Source organism: Oncorhynchus clarkii, chromosome 27 (genome assembly GCF_045791955.1).
Source record: "Oncorhynchus clarkii lewisi isolate Uvic-CL-2024 chromosome 27, UVic_Ocla_1.0, whole genome shotgun sequence".
In the NCBI taxonomy this organism is placed as follows: domain Eukaryota; kingdom Metazoa; phylum Chordata; class Actinopteri; order Salmoniformes; family Salmonidae; genus Oncorhynchus; species Oncorhynchus clarkii.
Genome location: NC_092173.1, coordinates 15748730 through 15772125, shown reverse-complemented (window position 1 = coordinate 15772125; position 23396 = coordinate 15748730). Strand labels below are relative to the sequence as shown.

General features: G+C 41.9%; 1 protein-coding gene across 1 annotated transcript in view; it reads left to right on the top strand.

Annotated features, from left to right (window-relative positions):
* Positions 1 to 23396, top strand: part of LOC139385439 (neurobeachin-like) — a 346644-nt gene that overhangs the window by 291655 nt on the left and 31593 nt on the right. The window contains exons 49-50 of the mRNA XM_071130488.1: positions 176 to 316; positions 3247 to 3366. Of these exons, the coding sequence (XP_070986589.1) occupies positions 176 to 316; positions 3247 to 3366 (261 nt within the window). The remainder of the gene's footprint in view (positions 1 to 175; positions 317 to 3246; positions 3367 to 23396) is intronic.

Sequence of the window (23396 nt, the reverse complement as noted above, 5' to 3'; positions counted from 1 at the left end):
GCGTTTTTTTTTGGCAGGACACATTCAAATGCCTCATTTGGCCCAGGGGGCCGTTTGTTTGACCACCCTGCTCTAGGAGTTGCCTGTCTACAAAATCTTAAACATCAGTTATATACTGAACATCATATGCTCTATCTACTGTATGTAACTTATTGTCTTCTTGTTTCTCCCTCAGCCAATTGGAGCATTGAACCCGAAGCGTGCAGTGTTCTATGCAGATCGCTACGAGACATGGGAAGAGGACCAGACCCCCCCATATCACTACAACACCCACTACTCCACCGCTAACTCCACCCTGCTCTGGCTGCTCAGGATAGTACGTACTCTATACCCCATCCACCCAATACCCTATTCCATGTACCCTATACCTGCAAAAGTGGGTTGTTGATTTTTTTTTAAAGTCCATTATCATTTCTACGTTCTTTCTATCAGATTTTAGTCGTTTGAGTGTAGACGTACAGTACCAGTCAAAAGTTTAGAAACACCTACTCATTCAAGGGTTTTTCTTTATTTTTACTATTACTATTTCTTGTAGAATAATATTGAAGACATCAAAACTATGAAATAACACATATGAAAATCATGTAGTAACCAAAAAATTGTTAAACAAATCAAAATAGATTTTATATTTGAGATTCTTCAAAGTAGCCACCCTTTACCTTGATAACAGCTTTGCACACTCTTGGCATTCTCTCAACCAGCTTCATGAGGTAGTCACCTGGAATGCATTTAAATGAACAGGTGTGCCTTGTTAAAAGTTCATTTGTGGAATTTCTTTCCTCTTAATGCGTTTGAGCCAATCGGTTGTGTTGTGACAAGGTAGGGGTGGTATACAGAAGATAGACCAAATCCATATTATGGCAAGAACAGCTCAAATAAGGAAAGAGAAATGACAGTCCATCATTATTTTAAGGCATGAAGGTCAGTCAAGAACTTTGAAAGTTTCTTCAAGTGCAGCCACAGAAACCATCAAGCGCTATGATGAAACTGGCTATCATGAGGACCGCCCAGGAAAGGAAGACCCAGAGTTACCTTTGCTGGCCAAGGAAAAGCTCATTAGAGTTACTAACCTCAGAAATTGCAGCCCAAATAAATACTTGACAGAGTGCAAGTAACAGATACATCTCAACATCAACTGTTCAGAGGAGACTGCGTGAATCAGGCCTTCATGGTCGAATTGCTGCAAAGAAACCACTACTAAAGGACACCAATAAGAAGAAGAGACTTGCTTGGGCTAAGAAACACAAGCAATGGACATTAGACCGGTGGAAATCTGTCCTTTGGTCTGATGAGTCTGAATTTGAGATTTTTGGTTAGAATTCAAGGTACTCTTAACCAGCATGGCTACCACAGCATTCTACAGTGATACGCCATCTCATCTGGTTTGCGCTTAGTGGGACTATAATTTGTTTTTCAACAGGACAATGACCCAACACACCTCCAGGCTGTGTAAGGGCTATTTGACCAGGAAGGAGAGTGATGGAGTGCTGCATCAGATGACCTGGCCTCCACAATCACCCGACCTCAACCCAATTGAGATAGTTTGGGGTGAGTTGGACTGTAGAGTGAAGGAAAAGCAGCCAACAAGTGCTCAGCAAAGCTGTCATCAAGGCAAAGGGTGGCCACTTTGAAGAATCTCAAATCTCAAATATATTTATATTTGTTTAACACTTTGTTGGTTATGGTTATTGGTTATTTCATAGTTTTGATGTCTTCACTATTGTTCTATAATGAAGAAAATAGTAAAAATAAAGAAAAACCCTTGAATGAGTAGGTGTGTCCAGACGTTTGACTGGTACTGTACGTTGTTTTTTATCCAAAATAATATGTTCAAAATGGTAGCTAGTATGTTAGTTAGATAGTAAGTCACACAATCTACACAGTTGAAAGGACATTGACGCTATATAGTGTTTAGTAAATACCAGTGGAATCCAAATGGTGAGATAAAGGGTTAGCCCTCTTGGGGTTTGGCCATATTTGATATGTTAGGCAGTTCGTTAATTGGAGAAAGCTTGATGGGGAGTTAGTAGCACCCTCCCCCTGTTCTCCCTTTGCCTGCCACTCTCCTCCTCTCTCCCCCTCGTTAGCAGAGGGTCTGTTGAATTAGAAGAGTTCCTCTGACAGCACTTACACCGCTCCTCACTCCCCACACTCCTCCTCTCCTCCGTCTCTCCTCCTCTCCACCCTACATCCCTCCATCAGAACACTGTCTCCATCTCAGACTTGGAACACCACATACGGCATCAGCCAATTACCACCGTCGCTCCCGGCGACCAGAAAGCACTGTAATTAATACTCCCTAAGGCATTGTGGGTAATGTACAGTAGTGGAGGACAGACAGACAGACAGACAGAGACACTTGTCTGGCACAAGAACCTCACATACACAGACACAGAAACACACCATAGATGTGGTAAAGAGGTCAATGGAACTCGACCCAAACAATAGAAATGCCATGGAAAGGTATTGGGGAAAGATTGCGAATCTCCTCTTTGCCCTCCAGCAAAATTACCCTACATTTAGGCTATTGATTATATGTGTATTGTGTACTTCTAAATGTATTGCAGTGAAAACAGCTAAATATATCAAAATCATACTTTAGTAATCACATTGTGGGCCTGTTACAATACATCAATCATAATGGATTTGAACAATATCCACTTTGTTAGATCAGATTTGTTGAATGTGCATCAGTCCGGCGTCCTTCTTCTAATTCTGGGCTCCCAAGTGGCGCTGCGGTCTAAGGCACTGCATCTCAGTGCTTGAGGTGTCACTACAGACCCTGGTTTGAGTCCAGGCTGAATCACAACCGGCTGTGATTGGGAGTCCCATAGGGTGGCACACAATTGACCCAATGTCGTCTGGGTTTGGCTGGAGTAGGCCGTCATTGTAAATAATAATTTGTTCTTAACTGACTTGCCTAGTTAAGTAAAGGTTAAATAAATACAATTTAAATTCTATCCCCCACAGTCTGCGTTCCATTGACCTCTTTACCACATCTATGGTTCCAATAAGAGACATTCTCATTGTCCCTTCTCTCTGTCACAACCAGTAGAATTCAGCCATTAGCTCTCCTTAGAGGAGTAGAAATTATTCATTCTGAACATGCAATAGAAAATCTAGTTCGCTGACAGTATGGTTTGGAATGGGGGTGTTATGTGTGTTATTTTGTTTGTTTGTGTGTGTCTGTGTGTCCATGAAACATCCTTTGCTCAAAGTAAAATGTGTGTGTGTTTTCTCTTGCAGGAGCCTTTCACCACGTTCTTCCTGAAAGCTAACAACAACAAGTTTGACCATCCAGACCGGACCTTCTCAGCCATCACCCGCTCCTGGAGGCACTGCCAGAGAGACACCTCAGACGTCAGGGTGTGTGTCTTTGTGTCACTGTGTGTGTGTGTGTGTGTGTGTGTGTGTGTGTGTGTGTGTGTGTGTGTGTGTGTGTGTGTGTGTGTGGCCATGAAACAACCTCTGCTCAATGTAAATACTCTGGATCTGTGTCCACGGTGGATCTGTTCATCGGTTTCCAACCCAGAAGGAAAGGTCACAATAAAATATATATCCCATGAATTATAAATAACACTGTGCTCAAACTGAGGAACAGAGACATGGTACACTGTGCATAACTAAAACACTTAAAAATACATACTTGATTTACCTCTTATATAAAAAAAAACATTACTTTAAAAAAGAAAGGAGTGCTGTACTCTATGTGAACAAAGGCTGAAGACAAAGAAAGAAATCCTCTCCTTCCATCCTCAGAAGAGCAGTCAGAGGTTGTATCCCAAATGGCTCCCTATTAGCCCTCCTCAAAAGTAGTGCATTTTATAGAGAATCGGGTGCCATTTGGGACACAGACAGAGAAACGCTGAACCACCACCACGGTCACTCTGTAACACAGCGGGAACAGCTCTGACCTCAAAGTGTCAGATATTTCTAGAACACCCCGTGTCGGGTTAGTGTTGCCCCAGGCAATTAATATAGCATTAATGACAAAAGCTATTTAAAATGTAGTGTTTTATGTCCGGACAGGGCTTTTCCTGGGCTCAGCTTGGGGAGGAGGGGGAGAGAGCAGCACACCAGCCAACATGCCCTGTTAACAAATACATGCTACTTTAAACTACTTGTATGTCTGTCTGTCTGTTGAAACACACAGAACATGGCTACTGGTCTATCAGCACAAAGGAGACAGAGACAAGATATTACAACCGCAGCGGTGTTTCGTTATGTATTAGTAACAGGAATTATTCTGCTAAATTGTTCCATCTACACACACAGTTCTACCTTCATACACACAGTTTTACCTTCATACACACAGTTTTACACAGTTATACGTAGGTGCACGCAGTTACCTATGTACACAGTTACCTACATACACAAAGTGTTACCTACATTATGACACAGTACAGGACTGGGGGAGTGGGAGTGGGCCTTAGCAGGGGTGGGCTGACCACCTACAAGAGCAAGTCAATATGGAGCGACCTTGTTCTAGCATCCCCCCACTCCCCACCCTCCTCCACTTCACAATTCATTTTTTAACAGTGTTAATAATCCATGTCTCTGTGTCCCCACTAGTGTGTGTGTGTCATGTGCATGCTTGCCTGCATGCGTGTGTGAGTGAAAGAGGGAGAGGCAGACTTGTCTATGAGTAGTCCCAGTAACAGTACCAGTAACCCCCCAGAACGCTGCGAGTGTGTCACCCGAAGGGATCTATGCTGTTAGCTGTTAGCTGTCTATGGAGGCTTTTAGCTATCTATGCAGCCTGTTAGCTATCTATGCAGCCTGTTAGCTATCTATGGAGGCTGTTAGCTGTCTATGCAGCCTGTTAGCTATCTATGCAGCCTGTTAGCTATCTATGGGCTTTTAGCTATCTATGCAGCCTGTTAGCTATCTATGAAGGCTGTTAGCTGTCTATGCAGCCTGTTAGCTATCTATGAAGGCTGTTAGCTGTCTATGCAGCCTGTTAGCTATCTATGCAGCCTGTTAGCTATCTATGGGCTTTTAGATATCTATGCAACCTGTTAGCTATCTATGGAGGCTGTTAGCTGTCTGTGGAGGCTTTTAGCTATCTATGCATCCTGTTAGCTATCTATGGAGCCTGTTAGCTATATATGCAGCCAATCTAGGCTAGTAGCTATATATGGAGGCTATTAGCTATCTATGGAGCCTGTTAGCTATCTATGGAGGCTCTGTGATTGACTTGTTCAGCCCATTAACAGGCTGTTGCTGTATTAATGGCTGACAGGGGAGCTGGGCTCGAAAACGGAGCTGGCAGCTTTAACAGCTTGGTGCTGAGTTTTGACAGGGAAGTTTACAAATAGAGAGTGTAAGGGGGAGGAAGGGAGGGAGAGAGAGAGAGAGAGGAAGGGTTGGAGGGGAAGAGAGTGAGGGAGAGAGAGGACCGAGAAATAGACAGACAGGGAGGGAGGGAGGGAGGGAGGGAGGGAGGGAGGGACAGCTTCAAGTTTTGTGGTCCGTTGGAGGGTGAAATGTGACCAACAGCAGACTCCAGTATTTTATTGGGGTGTTTCCTGTCATGCCACCTTCCTCTGTAAACCCTGATTTACCGTCCTAAAGCCCTGCCTGTAATCCTCCTGTAGTTATCAGCCCATAGGCAACAGGCCTGGTCAAACTCCCATAGGCCTGGTAAAAACCAACAGTATTACAGAACACGACAAACACTGCTTTCATAAAACAGCCCTCATACTAGCGCTGAACCAGCTAGGAGGCCAAGCACATTGTAAACACACACATACACAGTCACTGACATACACACACACACACACACACACACACACACACACACACACACATATGCACGCACGCACGCACACACCAACACGAAGTCACCCCCCACACATGGCACGCACACACATGGCACACATACAAACACATGCACCTCCTGACACACACAGGCCTAGATAAACAGAGTTGAAATGCTTTTAAATGGTTTTCTAATGAGGGCTCTGACAGAGAAAGGAGGGAGGTGCCACATTCCTGTTGTGCACATGGTCCAATGTACAGAGGCATCTGTAAGAGAGAGAGGAGTGGAGTTGAGTGGAGGGGAGGAGAGGAGAGGAGTCTATGTGATTGGCTAAAGCAGTGGCCACTAACTGGTCGATCTTCAAGGCCTTGCGATCCCAAAAAATTGCACTGTTGGTCTTAGATGTACTTGATTCAGTTGGGCCTAAAATAGTTTATACAAAATATTTTGGTGTGACTCCTTTGTGGATGATGTTAAACATATGTGTTGGTCTGATGTGATTATTAATGAGGAGCCTCCAGACACTGCACTTGATGCATTTATGAAATTGCTTCTTCCAGTTATTGATAAACATGCACCTGTTAAGAAACTGACTGTTAGAACTGTTAAGGTTCCATGGATTGATGAGGAATTGAAAAACTGTACGGATGAAAGAGATAGGGCAAAAGGAGTGACTAAGTCGGGCCACATATCTGACATCTGACTGCAAGTTAAGAAATTATGTGACTAAACTCAACAAAAAGAAAAATAATCTGCATTATAAAACCAATTTAAAAAACTTTGGAGTAATTATGTTCAGAAAGACTAATTCAACTCCATCTTACATCGAATCAGATGGCTTTTTAATTACAAAACCATTTGATGTTGCCAATTATTTTGATGATTACTTAGGCAGGAAATGCCAACAACATTGAGCCAGTGTACTCATGCATAAAAAATAACAATTTAAGAAAGCATTGCAAGTTTTAATTTTGTAAAGTTAGTGTGGGAGAGGTGAAAATATTATTGTTATCTATCAATATTGACAAACGTCCTAGGCATTGAAAACTTAGATGGAAAGCTTCTGAGGATGGTAGCTGAATCTGTAGTCACTCCTATCTGTCAAAACTTTAATCTGAGCCTAGAGGAAAGTATTTGTCCTCAGGCCTGGAGGGAAATGGCATTTACTGGTTCTAACAGCAGACCTATCAGCTTGCTCCCAGCTCTTAGCAAACTGTTGGAGAAATTGTGTTTGTCCAAATACAATGTTATTTCTATGTAAACAAATTAACAACAGACTTTCAGCATGCTTATAGAGAAGGGCACTCAACATGTACTGCACTGACACAAATGACTGATGATTGGTTGAAAGAAATTGATAATACAAAGATTGTGGGAGCTGTACTGTTAGATTTCAGTGCAGCCTTTAATATTATTGACCGTAACCTGTTGTTGAGAGAACGTATGTGTTATGGCTTTTCAACCTCTACCATATCGTGGATTCAGACCTAATGTCAAACATGTAAAGTGTGGTGTACCGCAGGGCAGCTCTCTAGGCCCTCTACTCTTTTCTATTTTTTACCAATGACCTGCCACTGGCATTAAACATGTGTGTCCATGTATGCTAATGATTCAACCATATACACATCAGCAAACACAGCTAATGAAGTCACTGAAACCCTTAACAAAGAGTTGCAGTCTGTTTTGGAATGGGTGGCCAGTAATAAACTGGTCCTGACTATCTCTAAAACTAAGAGCATTGTATTTGGTACAAATCATTCCTGAAGTTCTAGACCTCAGTTGACTGGTAATGAATGGTGTAGCTGCTGAACAAGTTGAGGAGACTAAATTACTTGGTATTACCTTAGATTGGAAACTGTTATGGTCAAAACATATAGATCCAATGCTTGTAAAGATGGGGAGAGGTCTGTCCGTAATAAAGAGATGCTCTGTTTTTTTGATACCACACTCCACAAATCAATTCCTGCAGGCTCTAGTTTTATCTGATGTTAATTATTGTCCTGTCAAATAGTCAAACGGTGCATAGAAGGACCTAATTCTTGCAGCTGGTCCAAAACAGAGCGGCATATCGTGCTCTTCATTGTAATCAGAGGGCTAATATTAATACCAATACCAATACCAGCAGCAGCTACTCCTCCTGGGGTCCAGCAAAATTAAGGCAGTTTATACCATTTTAAAAACATTACAATACATTCACAGATTTCACAACACACCCTGTGCCCTCAGGCCCCTACTCCACCACATATCTACAGTACTGAATCCATGTGTATGTATAGTGCATATGTTAACATCTGTGTGTGTGTATGCATGTGTCTGTGCCAATGTTTGTGTTACTTCACAGTCCCCGCTTCTTGATGCACCCATCCCGTTAGCGGGATCATTTTCGTCAACATCCTCTGAATTGCAGAGCGCCAAATTCAAATTAAATTACTAAAAATATTTCATTTTCATGAAATCACAAGTGCAATATAGCAAAACACAGCTTAGCTTGTTGTTAATCCACCTGGCATGTCAGATTTCAAAAAAGCTTTTCAGCGAAAGCATACCACGCGTTTATGTAAAGACATCTCTCTCAGCAGAGAAAAACATTACAAAAAGCTAGCAGCCAAGAAAATTGGTCACGAAAGTCAGAAAAGCAATAAAATGAATCGCTTACCTTTGATGATCTTCGGATGTTTGCACTCATGAGACTCCCAGTTACACAATAAATGTTCCTTTTGTTCCATAAATATTATTTTTACATCCAAAATACCTCCATTTGGTTGGTGTGTTATGTTCAGAAATCCACAGGCTCGAGAGGTTACGACGGGGCCTATTTTTTTTACTTCACATAATTTCTTAATTTGCAGTAGATTTGCCAATCAGTTGGGCTGCCAGACTTAATTGCCATACCTTTTGCCTCATCCCTCTCAACCATACAATTTTTCAAATCCTCATCAATCCAAGGGGATTTAACAGTTTTTACAGTCATTTTCTTAACGGCTGCGTGGATTTGGATACTGCTTTAAAACAAATGTATGCAGCATTAGTAGAGACGTGATCAATACATGTTGATGATTTAATTCCTGTGCTGTTTGTAACTACCCTGGTAGGTTGAATTACAATCTGACCCAGGTTGCAGGCACTGGTTACAGTTTGAAGTTTTTTCTTGAGTTGGCAGCTTTATGAGAGCCAGTCAATATTTAAATCACCCAAAAAATATACTTCTCTGTTGATATCACATACATTATCAAGCATTTCACACATATTATCCTGACAGTGACTGTTAGCACTTGGTGGTCTATAGCAGCTTCCCACAAGAATGGGCTTTAGGTGAGGCAGATGAACCTGTTGCCATATTACTTCAAAAGTATTTAACATTAGATCGTCTCGAAGCTTTACAGGAATGTGGTTCTGAATATAGACCGCAACACCGCCTCCGTTGGCATTTCTGTCTTTTCGGTAGATGTTATTAACCATGTATTGCTACCACTGTATCATCAAAGGTGTTATCTAAGTGAGTTTCAGAGATAGTCAGAATAGGAATGTCATCTGTTACAAGCAAGTTATTGATTTTGTGGACCTTGTTCTTAGGCTACATATGTTAATATGGGCTATTTTTAGCATTTTTATGGGTTGCTTGATTGTTTTTATTTCTTTACTGGGAAGCTTATCAGAGGTAGACTTACTCATGTTATTTACATTGGAGCTGATGTGCAGGGTGAGCTGCATAAAGTGGTCTTCCTACTATTGCGCACCACCTCAGTGCTAACAGTGTAACAGTGTAACTCTGGTTTATAGGCTTATGATTACTTCTTACAATAGCTGTACGATAAACAGATGTATTCGATGCAATTAGGAGTACATACATTAAATTACTTACATTGTGTTTCCCAATGCCCCTAAGATGTACATTTGATGCAGCATTATGACGACTCATTGTCACAATGGTAGGGATTAACTGAGCTGGTCTTGGATCATTTACCAGTCATTGTTTCAATGCAGGCTTGAAATGCGTGGAGAAGGTCTAGGAGCCAAGATGATAGGGATGGACTCCATCATTCCTGTAGAATATCTTCTGTTTCCAGAAGGTGTCAAAGTTATCAATAAAAGTGACTCCAGCAGAGCAACAGTAGTCTTTTAGCCAGACGTGTAATGACAGCAGTCTGCTGAATCTTTCACACCCGCGGCCCAACGATGGTACTGGACCTGAAGTTATTGGCCGTCTTTTAATGCTAAAATCAGTTCATTTTCAGATGTTCAGAGCTAGCCCTCCTGATGTCGTTCTACCCCACATGGACTACGACAGTGTCAGCTCCTGGCATCTGCGGTAGAACAGTCAGAAGCAGCCTTGTTATGTCCTGTACTCGTGCTCCTGGGTAGCACAGGGTTTTTGCCTTGGGGACCGAGATGTTTCTTACCATAGAGCTGCCTATGGTGACAGCTGGTGATGTTGAATGGGCCGGTCTTCAGGCAGCCTCGCGGTCTGGTGAGGCTTGGAGCTCCGAGGATATCTCTTGGCTAAGAGTTGAGGAAAGACTGACTGCGTCACTTCTTGTTTTTATAAGAAACAATGTGTTGAAAATTCAAAATTGTTTGCCTAGTCAACTTACACACAGCACTGACATACACACTTACCCTACCAGACAGGCCACGTCTTTTCAGAGTTCCCAGGTCCAGAACAAATTCAAGGAAATGTACAGTATTTTACAAAGTAATGAGTGCATGAAACTCCCTTCCTCCTTATACAGTGCAAGTAAACAGAAAATCTGGTTTCAAAAAACAAATAAAGCAACACCTCAAGGCACAACGCCTCTCCCCATGTGACGTACTTGTTGTGTGTATGTACTGACATGTAGAGTACCAGTCAAAAGTTTGGACACACTTACTCATTCAAGTTGTTTTTTGTTTTTTTTTACTATTTTCTACATTGTAAAATAATGTTGAAGACATCAAAACTATGAAATAACACAAATGGAATCATGTAGTAACCAAAAACTTGTTAAACAAATCTAAATATATTTTAGATTTTAGATTCTTCAAAATAGCCCCCCTTTGCCTTGATAACAGCATTGCACACTCTTGGAAATCTTTAAACCAGCTTCATGAGGTAGTCACCTGGAATGCATTTAACAGGTGTGCCTTGTTAAAAGTGAATTTGTGGAATTTCTTTCCTTCTAATGCATTTGAGCTAATCAGTTGTGTTGTGACATGGTAGAGGTGGTATACAGAAAAAAAAGAACAAGTCCATAGTAAGTCCATATTATGGCAAGAACAGCTCAAATAAGCGATACGACAGTCCATCATTACGTTAAGACATGAAAGTCAGTCAATGCCAAACATTTCATGAACTTTGAAAGTTTCTTGAAGTGCAGTCGCAAAAACCAGCAGGCGCTATGATGAAACTGGCTCTCATGAGGACAGCTCCTTCAAGTTGGATGGGTTCCTGCTGGTGTACAGCAATCTTTAAGTCATAGCACAGATTCTCAATTGGATTTAGGTCTGGGCTTGTCACGAATCCCGCTTCCTGAGTCTGTGTTTGCCTGTGTTTCTGTCCTGGAGTGTGTTTCCGGTGTCCTGGAACGCACCCTGTCTGGTTGCCGGGCGAATTAGCTTGTGGGGAGATCGATGTTCACCCGCACCTGTATCCCATCAGTAATCTGTACACCTGTCCTGATCATCACCTCTCCCCTTCAAAAGCTCTGACCTGACATCCATTCCCTGCCGGATCGTTAGCCATGAACAGTATGTTGTGCCAGAGTATCAGCCTCAAGTTGGATAGAATTTGTTTTGTTGTTTGTTACGTATTGCTTGCCTTGAACTTACCTCTGTTTGTCCTGTCTTCAGTTACTCACTCGGATCATTTGCCCCATTCCCGCCTGATCGTCAGAGGATTCCGCTTCCCCATTGGATCCACCTATTTACTCCCATCAACTCACCACCGCTACCCGCTACACCACCTGGATGTATCTACCCATTCACATTCACTTGTAAATAAATACTCACCTTCTTCCTACTCTCCTTGTCCTGGTCTGCTTCTGGGTTTGATTTTGAAGAATCGTGACAGGGCTTTGACTAGGCCATTCCAAGACATTTAAATGTTTCCCCTTAAACCAGTCGAGTGTTGCTTTAGCAGTATGCTTAGGGTCATTGTCCTGCTGGAAGGTGAACCTCCATCCCAGTCTCAAATCTCTGGAAGACTGAAACAGGTTTCCCTCAAGAATTTCCCTATATTTAGCGCCATCCATCATTCCTTCCGTTCTGACCAGTTTCCCAGTCGCTGCCAATGAAAAATATCCCACCTTCTTCCATATGTTTGTGGAGTCTCCCACATGCCTTTTGGCAAACACCAAATGTGTTTGCTTATTTTCTTCTGGCAACTCTTCCATAAAGCACAGCTCTGTAGAGTGTACGGCTTAAAGTGGTTCTATGGTCAGATACTCCAATCTCCACTGTGGAGCTTTGCGGCTCCTTCAGGGTTATCTTTGGTCTCTTTGTTGCCTCTCTGATTAATGCCCTCCATGCCTGGTCTGTGAGTTTTGGTGGGTTTGTTGTGGTGCCATATTCTTTCCATTTTTTAATAATGGTGCTCCGTGGGATGTTCAAATTTTTGATATTTTTTTATAACCCATCTGTACTCCACAACTTTGTCCCTGACCTATTTGGAGAGCTCCTTGATCTTCATGGTGCCGCTTGCTTGGTGGTGCCCCTTGCTTAGTGTTACAGACTCTGGGGCCTTTCAGAACAGATCATGTGACATATCATGTGACATTTAGATTGCACACAGGTGGACTTTATTTAACTAATTATGTGACTTCTGAAGGTAATTGGTTGCACCAGATCTTATTTAGGGGCTTCATAGCTAAGTGGGTGAATACAGATGCACCCACCCCTTTTCCGTTTTTTAAATTGTTTACATTTTTTGAAACAAGTTTTTTTTTTTTTTTTCACCAATTTGTACTATTTTGTGTATGTCCATTACATGAAATCCAAATAAAAAATCAATTTAAATTAAAGGTTGTAATGCAACAAAATAGGAAAAACGCCAAGGAGGGTGAATACTTTTGCAAGGCACTGTATAGACAACTGCTGCATACAGTCCATGGAGCAATGGATTCTGGAGAGACAAACACTCACAGAGATCATGCTGAAAGTGAAGCAAGACAATGGAAAATAGCCCTAGATTGGGCTTTGATGGCAAAAAACTCAATGCACAATGTTTATGGCTACAGCCCATACCAACTAGTGTTTGGGCAGAACCCTAATCTACCCTCTGTACTGGTTGACAAGCCACCATCACTAGAAGGGATCAGTGTGAGTGCATGGGTGGGACAGCACCTTTCAACACTACATGCAGCGAGAAAAGCATTCACTGAAGCAGTGTTCAGAAAGAATTCACAGGGCTCTGCGTAAACAGATAGAAAAATGGCACCGAAGAATATGGCTGACGTTTTACATTCTCCCAACCAATTGTGCTATTTTTTTTTGTTTTTTTTGTGCAACTTGTTTTTTTTACTTTTGTGTACAGTTGTGGCCAAAAGTTTTGAGAATGACACAAATATTAATTTTCACAAAGTCTGCTGCCTCAGTTTGTGTGATGGCAATTTGCATATACTCCAGAATGTTATAAAGAGTGATCAGATGAATTGCAATTAATTACAAAGTCCCTCTTTGCCATGCAAATGAACTGAATCCCCCCAAAACATTTCCACTGCATTTCAGCTCTGCCACAAAAGGACCAGCTGACATCATGTCAGTGATTCTCTCGTTAACACAGGTGTGAGTGTTGACGAGGACAAGGCTGGAGATCACTCTGTCATGCTGATTGAGGTCGAATAACAGACTGGAAGCTTCAAAAGGAGGGTGGTACTTGGAATCATTGTTTTTCCTCTGTCAAACATGGTTACCTGCAAGGAAACACGTGACGTCATCATTGCTTTGCACAAAAAGGGCTTCACAGGCAAGGATATTGCTGCCAGTAAGATTGCACATAAATCAACCATTTATCGGATCATCAAGAACTTCAAGGAGAGCGGTTCAATTGTTATGAAGAAGGCTTCAGGGCACCCAAAAAAGTCCAGCAAGTGCCAGGACCATTTCCTAAAGTTGATTCAGCTGCGGCATCGGGGCACCACCAGTACAGATCTGCTCAGGAATGGCAGCAGGCAGGTGTGAGTGCATCTGCATGCACAGTGAGGCGAATACTTTAGGAGGATGGCCTGGTGTCAAGAAGGGCAGCAAAGAAGCCTCTTCTCTCCAGGAAAAACATCAGGGACAGACTGATATTCCGAAAAAGGTACAGGGATTGGACTGCTGAGGAATGAGGTAAAGTAATTTTCTCTGATGAATCCCCTTTCCGATTGTTTGGGGCATCCGGAAAAAAGCTTGTCCGGAGAAGACAAGGTGAGCGCTACCATCCGTCCTGTGTCATGGCAACAGTAAAGCATCATGAGACCATTCATGTGTGGGGTTGCTTCTCAGCCAAGGGAGTGGACTCACTCACAATTTTGCCCTAAGAACACAGCCATGAATAAAGAATGTTACCAACACATCCTCCGAGAGCACCTTCTCCCAACCACCCAGGAACAGTTTGGTGATGAACAATTCCTTTTCCAGCATTATGGAGCACCCTGCCATAAGGCAGAAGTGATAACTAAGTGGCTCTGGGAACAAAACATCGATATATTGGGTTCATGGCCAGGAAACTCCCCAGACCTTAAAACTTCTTACAGCTTAAATTCCGTTAACGGGATCGATTTGACAACAGTCAGTGAAAGTGCAGGGCGCCAAATTCAAACAACATAAATCTCATAATCAAAATGCCTCAAATATACAAGTATTATACACCATTTTAAAGATAAACTTGTTGTTAATCCCACCACAGTGTCCGATTTCAAAAAGGCTTTACGACGAAAGCATACCATGCGATTATGTTGGGTCAGCACCTAGTCACAGAAAAGCACAGCCATTTTTCCAGCCAAAGAGAAGAGTCACAAAAAGCAGAAATAGAGATAAAATTGATCACTAACCTTTGATGATCTTCATCAGATGACACTCATAGGACTTCATGTTACACAATACATGTATGTTTTGTTCTATAAAGTTCATATTTATATAAATAAATCTCAGTTTACATTGGCGCGTTATGTTCAGTAATGTTTTGCTTCCAAAACATCAGCAGAGAGCCACATCAATTTACAGAAATACTCATCATAAATGTTAATGAAAATACAAGTGTTATACATGGAATTAAAGAGATCCTTCTCCTTAACCTCTTGGATCTCTAGGGGCGCTATTTCATTTTTGGATAAAAAACGTTCCCGTTTTAAGCGCAATATTTTGTCACGAAAAGATGCTCGACTATGCATATTATTGACCGTTTTGGAAAGAAAACACTGAAGTTTCAGAATCTGCAAAGATATTGTCTGTAAGTGCCCCAGAACTCATTCTACAGGCGAAACCAAGATGATACGTCAACCAGGAAATGAGCAGAATCTCTGAAGCTCTGTTTTCCATTGTCTCCTTATATGGCTGTGATTGCGCAAGGAATGAGCCTACACTTTCTGTCGTTTCCCCAAAGTGTTTGCAGCATTGTGACGTATTTGTAGGCATATCATTGGAAGATTGACCATAAGAGACTACATTTTCCAAGTGTCCGCCTGGTGTCCCTGCGTCGAAATTGGAGCGCAAAGCCAGGTGCAATTATTTTTCCATTTGAGAGCAAGGAGAAACCAGGCTTCCACGAAGGATATATCATCGAAGAGATATGTGGAAAAACACCTTGAGGATTGATTCTAAACCACGTTTGCCATGTTTCAGTCGATATTATGGAGTTAATTTGGAAAAATGTTTGCGTTTTGAGAGCTGAATTTTCGTTTTTCTTTTTTTTTTTTTTTTTTTTTTGGTAGCCAAATGTGATGTACAAAACGGAGCTATTTCTAATACACAAATAATCTTTTTGGAAAAACTGAGCATCTGCTATCTAACTGAGAGTCTCCTCATTGAAAACAGAAGTTCTTCAAAGGTAAGTTATTTTATTTGAAGGCTTTACTTGTTTTTGTGATAGTTGCCTGCTAAATGCTAACGCTAATGCTAACGCTAAATGCTACGCTAGCTAGCTACTGTTACACAAATGATTGTTTTCCTATGGTTGAAAAGCATATTTTGAAAATCTGAGATGACAGTGTTGTTAACAAAAGGCTAAGCTTGAGAGATAGCATATTTATTTCATTTCATTTGCGATTTTCATGAATAGTTAACGTTGCGTTATGGTAATGAGCTTAGGTCTATAAATAGAATCCCGGATCCGGGTTTGGTCGTCGCAACAGGTTAATGCACCGCTGTCAGATTTCAAAAAAGCTTTACAGAAAAAGCACACCATGCAATAATCTGAGTACAGTGCTCAGGCACCAAAACAAGCCACACAGATACCCGCTATGTTGTGGAGTCAACAGAAGTCAGAAATAGCATTATAAATATTAACTTACCTTTGATGATCTTCATCGGACTGCACTCCCAGGGATCCCAGTTCCACAATAAATGTTTGTTTTGTTCGATAAAGTCCATCATTTATGTCCAAATACCTCCTTTTTGTTCACGCATTTAGTTCACAAATCCAAACTCACAAGGCGCAGGCACTTAGTCCAGACGAAAAGTCAAAAAAGTTATATTACAGTTCGTAGAAACATGTCAAACGATGTATAGAATCATTCTTTAGGATGTTTTTAACATACGTCTTCAATAATGTTTCAACTGGACAATTCCTTTTTCTTTAGAAATGAAAAGAAACGCAGCTCTCTCACAGCCACGCGCATGATTTAGCTCATGGCATTCTGACAGACCTCTTAGTCAAACAGCTCTTATTCGCTCCCCCTTCGCAGTAGAAGCCTGAAACAAGGTCCTAAAGACTGTTGACATCTAGTGGAAGCCTTAGGAAGTGCAATCGGACCAAATGTACTATCTTGGATAGGCAAAGACTTGAAAACCTACAAACCTCAGATTTCCCACTTCCTGGTTGGATTTTTTCTCAGGTTTTTGCCTGCCATATGAGTTCTGTTATACTCACAGACATCATTCAAACAGTTTTGGAAACTTCAGAGTGTTTTCTATCCAAATATATTAATAATATGCATATCTTAGCTTCTGGGCCTGAGCAGCAGGTAGTTTACTCATCCAAGCTACTCAATACTACCCCCCATCCATAAGAAATTAATCTCATTGAGAACTTGTGGTCAATCCTCAAGAGGTGGGTGGACTAACAAAACCCCATAAATTCTGACAAACTCCAAGCATTGATTATGCAACAATGGGCTGCCATCAGTCAGGATGTGGCCCAGAAGTTAATTGACAGCATGCCAGGGCAGATTGCAGAGGGCTTGAAAAAGAAGGGTCAACACTGCAGATATCGACTCTTTCCATCAACTTCATGTAATTGTCAATAAAAGCCTTTGACACTTATGAAATGCTTGTAATTATACTTCGGTGTTCCATAGTAACATCTGACAAAAATATCTAAAGATACTGAGGCAGCAGACTTTGTGAAAATGAATATTTGTGTCATTCTCAAAACTTTTGGCCATGACTGTACATAATGTTGCTCTCTTATGACCAAAAATAACTTCTGGACATCAGAAAAGTGATTACTCACCGCATAAACTTTTTCCTTTAATGGGTTCAATGAGAAGGATATCCTGCTTTCACTGGAACATGCCCAGATCCACGCATTTTGTGTGAAGAAAAGACGCCGGAAAGGGGACACAGATCGGGGATCCTTCTAAAAATTCAGAGGCGAGCGAGTAAACTCCCAATGCCTTCCATTATTCTTGCTAACATTATTGATGACCTACTATTAAGATTATCCTACCAACGGGACATTAAAAACTGTAACATATTATGTTTCACCGAGACGTGGCTGAACGAAGATACGGACAACATAAAGCTGGCAGGATTTTCCATGCATCGGCAGAAAAGAGACGCTACCCCTGGGGATGTGAATCTTTTTGTCAATAACAGCTGGTGCACAATGTCTAATATCAAAGAAGTCTTGAGGTATTGCTCGCCTGAAGTAGAGTACCTTATGATAAGCTGCAGACCACATTATCTACCAAGAGAGTTCTCATCTGTATTATTCGTAGCCGTCTATTTACCACCACAAAACGAAGCTGGCACTAAGACCACAATCAACCAACTCTATAAGGCCATAAGCAAAGTAGAAAATGCTCAGCCAGAAGTGGTGCTCCTAGGGACCGGGGACTTTAATGCAGGCAAACTTAAATCAGTTTTACCCCATTTTTACCAGCATGTCACATGTGCAACCAGGGGGAAAAAAAATCCTAGACCACCTTTACTCCACACACAGAGATGCATACAAAGTTCTCCCCCACCCTCCATTTGCCAAATCTGACCATAATTCTATCCTCCTGATTCCTGCTTGCAAGCAAAAACTAAAGCAGGAAGTACCAGTGACTCGCTCAATGCGGAAGTGGTCAGATGACGCGGATGCTACACTACAGCACTGTTTTGCTAGCACAGACTGGAATATGCTCTGGGATTCATCCAATGGCATTGAGGAATACACCACCTCAGTCATCAGTTTCATCAATAAGTGCATCGATGACGTCTTCCCAACCAGAAGCCATGGATTACAGGCAACATCCGCATCGAGCTAGAGGGAGACCTATCCTTCCTGTATCCTTCCTGTTTGGCCCTGTCCGGGGGTGTCCTCGGAGTGGGCCACAGTGTCTCCTGACCCCTCCTGTCTCAGCCTCCAGTATTTATGCTGCAGTAGTTTATGTGTCGGGGGGCTAGGGTCAGTTTGTTATATCTGGAGTACTTCTCCTGTCCTATTCGGTGTCCTGTGTGAATCTAAGTGTGCGTTCTCTAATTCTCTCCTTCTCTCTTTCTCTCTCTCGGAGGACCTGAGCCCTAGGACCATGCCCCAGGACTACCTGACATGATGACTCCTTGCTGTCCCCAGTCCACCTGGCTGTGCTGCTGCTCCAGTTTCAACTGTTCTGCCTTATTATTATTCGACCATGCTGGTCATTTATGAACATTTGAACATCTTGGCCATGTTCTGTTATAATCTCCACCCGGCACAGCCAGAAGAGGACTGGCCATCCCACATATGCTCTCTCTAATTCTCTCTTTCTTTCTCTCTCTCGGAGGACCTGAGCCCTAGGACCATGCCCCAGGAATACCTGACATGATGACTCCTTGCTGTCCCCAGTCCACCTGACTGTGCTGCTGCTCCAGTTTCAACTATTCTGCCTTATTATTATTCGACCATGCTGGTCATTTATGAACATTTGAACATCTTGACCATGTTTTGTTATAATCTCCACCCGGCACAGCCAGAAGAGGACTGGCCACCCCACATAGCCTGGTTCCTCTCTAGGTTTCTTCCTAGGTTTTGGCCTTTCTAGGGAGTTTTTCCTAGCCACTGTGCTTCTACACCTGCATTGCTTGCTGTTTGGGGTTTTAGGCTGGGTTTCTGTACAGCACTTTGAGATATCAGCTGATGTACGAAGGGCTATATAAATACATTTGATTTGATTTGGATTTGATTTGATTTGATTTGAGACTAATTCCCTGATCCACCTCTACGCAGACGACACCATTCTGTATACTTCTGGCTCTTCTTTGGACACTGTGCTATCTAACCTCCAAACAAGCTTCAATGCCATACAACACTCCATCCGTGGCCTCCAACTGCTCTTAAACACTAGTAAAACCAAATGCATGCTTTTCAACCTTTCGCTGCCCGCACCCGCGCGCCCGACTAGCATCACCACCCTAGACGGTTCCGACCTAGAATATGTGGACAACTATAAATACCTAGGTGTCTGGCTAGACTGTAAACTCTACTTCCAGACTCATATTAAACATCTCCAATCCAAAATCAAATCTGGAATCGGCTTTCTATTTCGCAACAAAGCCTCCTTCACTCACGCCACCAAACTTACCCTAGTAAAACTGACTATCCTACCGATCCTCGACTTCAGCGTTGTCATCTACAAAATAGCTTCCAATACTCTACTCAGCAAACTGGATGCAGTCTATCATAGTGCCATCCGTTTTGTTACCAAATCACCTATTATCACCCACCACTGCGACCTGTGTGCTCTAGTCGGCTGGCCCTCGCTACATATTCATCGCCAGACCCACTGGCTCCAGGTCATCTATAAGTCTATGCTAGGTAAAGCTCCACCTTATCTCAGTTCACTGGTCACGAAAACAACACCGACCCGTAGCACACGTTCCAGCAGGTTTATCTCACTGATCATCCCTAAAGCCAACACCTCATTTGGTCGCCTTTCCTTCCAGTTCTCTGCTTCCAGTGACTGGAACGAATTGCAAAAATCGCTGAAGTTGGAGACTTTTATTTCCCTCACCAACTTTAAACATCAGCTATCTGAGCAGCTAACCGATCGCTGCAGCTGTACATAGTACATCTGTAAATAACCCACCCAATCTACCTACCTCATCCCCATACTGTTTTTATTAACTTTTCAGCTCTTTTGCACACCAGTATCTCTACTTGCACATCATCATCTGCTCATCTATCACTCCAGTGTTAATCTGCTAAATTGTAATTATTCGCTCCTATGGCCTATTTATTGCCAAACTCTTCATGCCTTTTGCACACACTGTATATTGTTTTTCTTTTTTTTCTACTGTGTCATTAACTTGTTTATTGTGCTATTTGCTTGTTTATTGTTTATTCCATGTGTAACTCTGTGTTGTTGTCTGTGTCACACTGCTTTGCTTTATCTTGGCCAGGTCGCAGTTGTAAATGAGAACTTGTTCTCAACTAGCCTACCTGGTTAAATAAAGGTGAAATAAATCTTGAAAAAAAATTGATATGGACACAGGAAATGGAGCAGAAAGTTTCAACCATGACACAGGTAATACTGTTGAGGTTTTAAATGAGGAAATCATTCAACAACAGCCACGTGTATTAAGACACCATGGTGGTTATAATCTGAAACTGGACAAACTGTTAAATACATGGACAGAGAAAGTGGTATTCCACACAGCAACAGTCATTGGAAGAGCAGGAAAAGCCAAAGGAGTTCTCTGAACCAGCTACATATTCTGGTACAACAGGTAAGCTCACTCAGCTGTTTCAACAAGGTGGGTGTGTACCCTTAAAGAATCCTTACCTGGAATGGTGCCAAAAGCACGTTTAGAGGTTTTGAGGAGCTGGCTGCTAAAGAACTCCCAAAAGACTCACCGACATGCGCCTCAGAGTCACTCAGATTGCTGCTGACAGTGATCTGCCAGAAAAAAATGGAACTTCATTCCATAGACATCAAATCTGCATTTGCAGGGAACAGAGCTGTCAAGGGACATTCACAGCTGACCTCCGCCTGAATCTAAGAGTGAAGGAACACTGTGGAAACTAAAAAAGTGTGTGTATGGACTGGCAGATGCATCATTACTGGTACAACAAAGTCAAGGCAACAATGCTGAGTACAGGTGGAAAAATGTCACTAGTGGATCCTGCAGTCTTCTATTGGTTTGATCAAGACTGCAATGTGACTGGAGTACTTGCCTGTCATGTTGATGACTTCATCTGGGGTGGCTCACAGGCCTTTGCTACTGTGATTCCACTCCTCAAAGCTGTTTTCCAGGTCAGCCGTGAGGAGCATGATCGTTTTTGTTATGTTGGCATAGGGTTTATTACAGTTGACAGAACAATACTGATGCAACAGGAAACCTATATCAATAATCTTCAACCCATCCACCCAGATTCTTCAAGAGCCGTACAAAGCAATTCCCCGACCTGTGGAATTGAAGCTGATCAATTGAGGTCAAAGATGGGTAAAATTCGAAGGGTTGCTCGACAGAGTAGACATGATGTAATGTTTGATGGATGCAACTTGGCATCCAACACTAAACACCCCACTGTATAAACCATTCAAGAGACAAACAAAGTTGTTCGTAAACTGAAATCAACAAGTGACTAAAGTTTCAGCATGTTGGAAAAGATTACTATCTTCAGTGATGCTTCCCTGGGGAACCTTACAGATGGAGGCACACAAGGTGGACATCTAATCATGTTAATGGATGAAAAAGGAAGATTCTCACCATCTGTTGGCAGTCAGAAAGGAACAGAAGGGTTGTCCGAAGCACACTTGCTTGAGAAACCCTTGCTCTTGTGGATGGAATTGACAATGCCATCTTTCTGGCAACTCTGTTTTCAGAGCTTACCACTGCTGAGGCAAAATGGCACATTCTACCTGTAGTTTGTGTCACTGACAGCAACTCCCTAGTTGATGCTGTCAAGTCCACCAAGTCTGTCACAGAGAAAATACTTCGTCTTGAGATTAGCAGCATTAAGGAACTTATTCAAGCACAGAGAATCCAGCGGATTCTGTGGTCGGCCACAAAGGAACAGCTGGCTGACTGTCTGACTAAAAAGGGAGCATCCGGTCTTGTGCTCCTAAAGGCACTCAGTAATGGAAAGTGGCATTTTAAGTAATACAAATAAAAACTTTGTCACACAACCCATTTGTAATGAGTAACTTAAATAATACTTAGGGCATTTAATTATGTTGTTGATGTTTTATTTGTCTTTAAAGAAGAGTGGGAGATTGTTCAGTTCAGGTTTTAAGTATCCCTATATTTCTGTTATTACCATGCTATCATTCTGTTATTAGTATGCCTGCACAGTAGTCTGACTGGAGATGGACCTGGCCTGAGTGTGATGGCAACTACAGTTACATATACTTATGTTGGAGTTTACATATACTTATGTCTACACATACTTAGGTTGGAGTCATTAAAACTCGTTTTTCAACCACTCCACAAATGTCTTGTTAACAAACTATAGTTTTGGCAAGTCGGTTAGGACATCTACTTTGTGCATGACACAAGTAATTTTTCCAACAATTGTGTACAGACAAATTATTTCACTTATAATTCACTGCATCACAATTCCAGTTGGTCTGAGGTTTACATACACTAAGTTGATTGTGCCTTTAAACAGCTTGGAAAATTCCAGAAAAGGATGTCATGGCTTCAGAAGCTTCTGATAGGCTAATTGCATCATTTGAGTCAATTGGAGGTGTACCTGTGGATGTATTTCAAGGCCTACCTTCAAACTCAGTGCATCTTTGCTTGACGTCATGGGAAAATCAAAAGAAATCAGCCAAGACCTCCACAAGTCTGGTTCATCCTTGGAGGAGATGGAAGAGATGCGTTCTGTCTCCTAGAGATGAATGTACTTCGATGCGAAAAGTGCAAATTAATCCCAGAAAAACAGCAAAGGATCTTGTGAAGATGCTGGAGGAAACCGGTACAAAATAAAAAAGCTAATATTTAAATGTATGCTCAGCTATGCCTCGCAAGTAGAACAACAACTGATTTATTTTGTTTATGTAGCTTGAGTTGTAAAATATAATGTGATCTGAGAAGAACCATACTGGTAGGCCAAGCATAGCCAATATGCTGTGGTAATGAATTAGGCCTATTGCACAGATCCCTACAGACCTGTTTTTATTAGATTAATGATGCATAGGCTTACATTTTTTACTTCATGAGAGCGTAGATCTCGGCTTGCATTTTGACTCAGGTTGGTGACCACTGGGCTATAGGGTGTCTCCAGGGTCAGCTAGTTGTTTATATTATTTTTAAGTTGGAATCACACCAG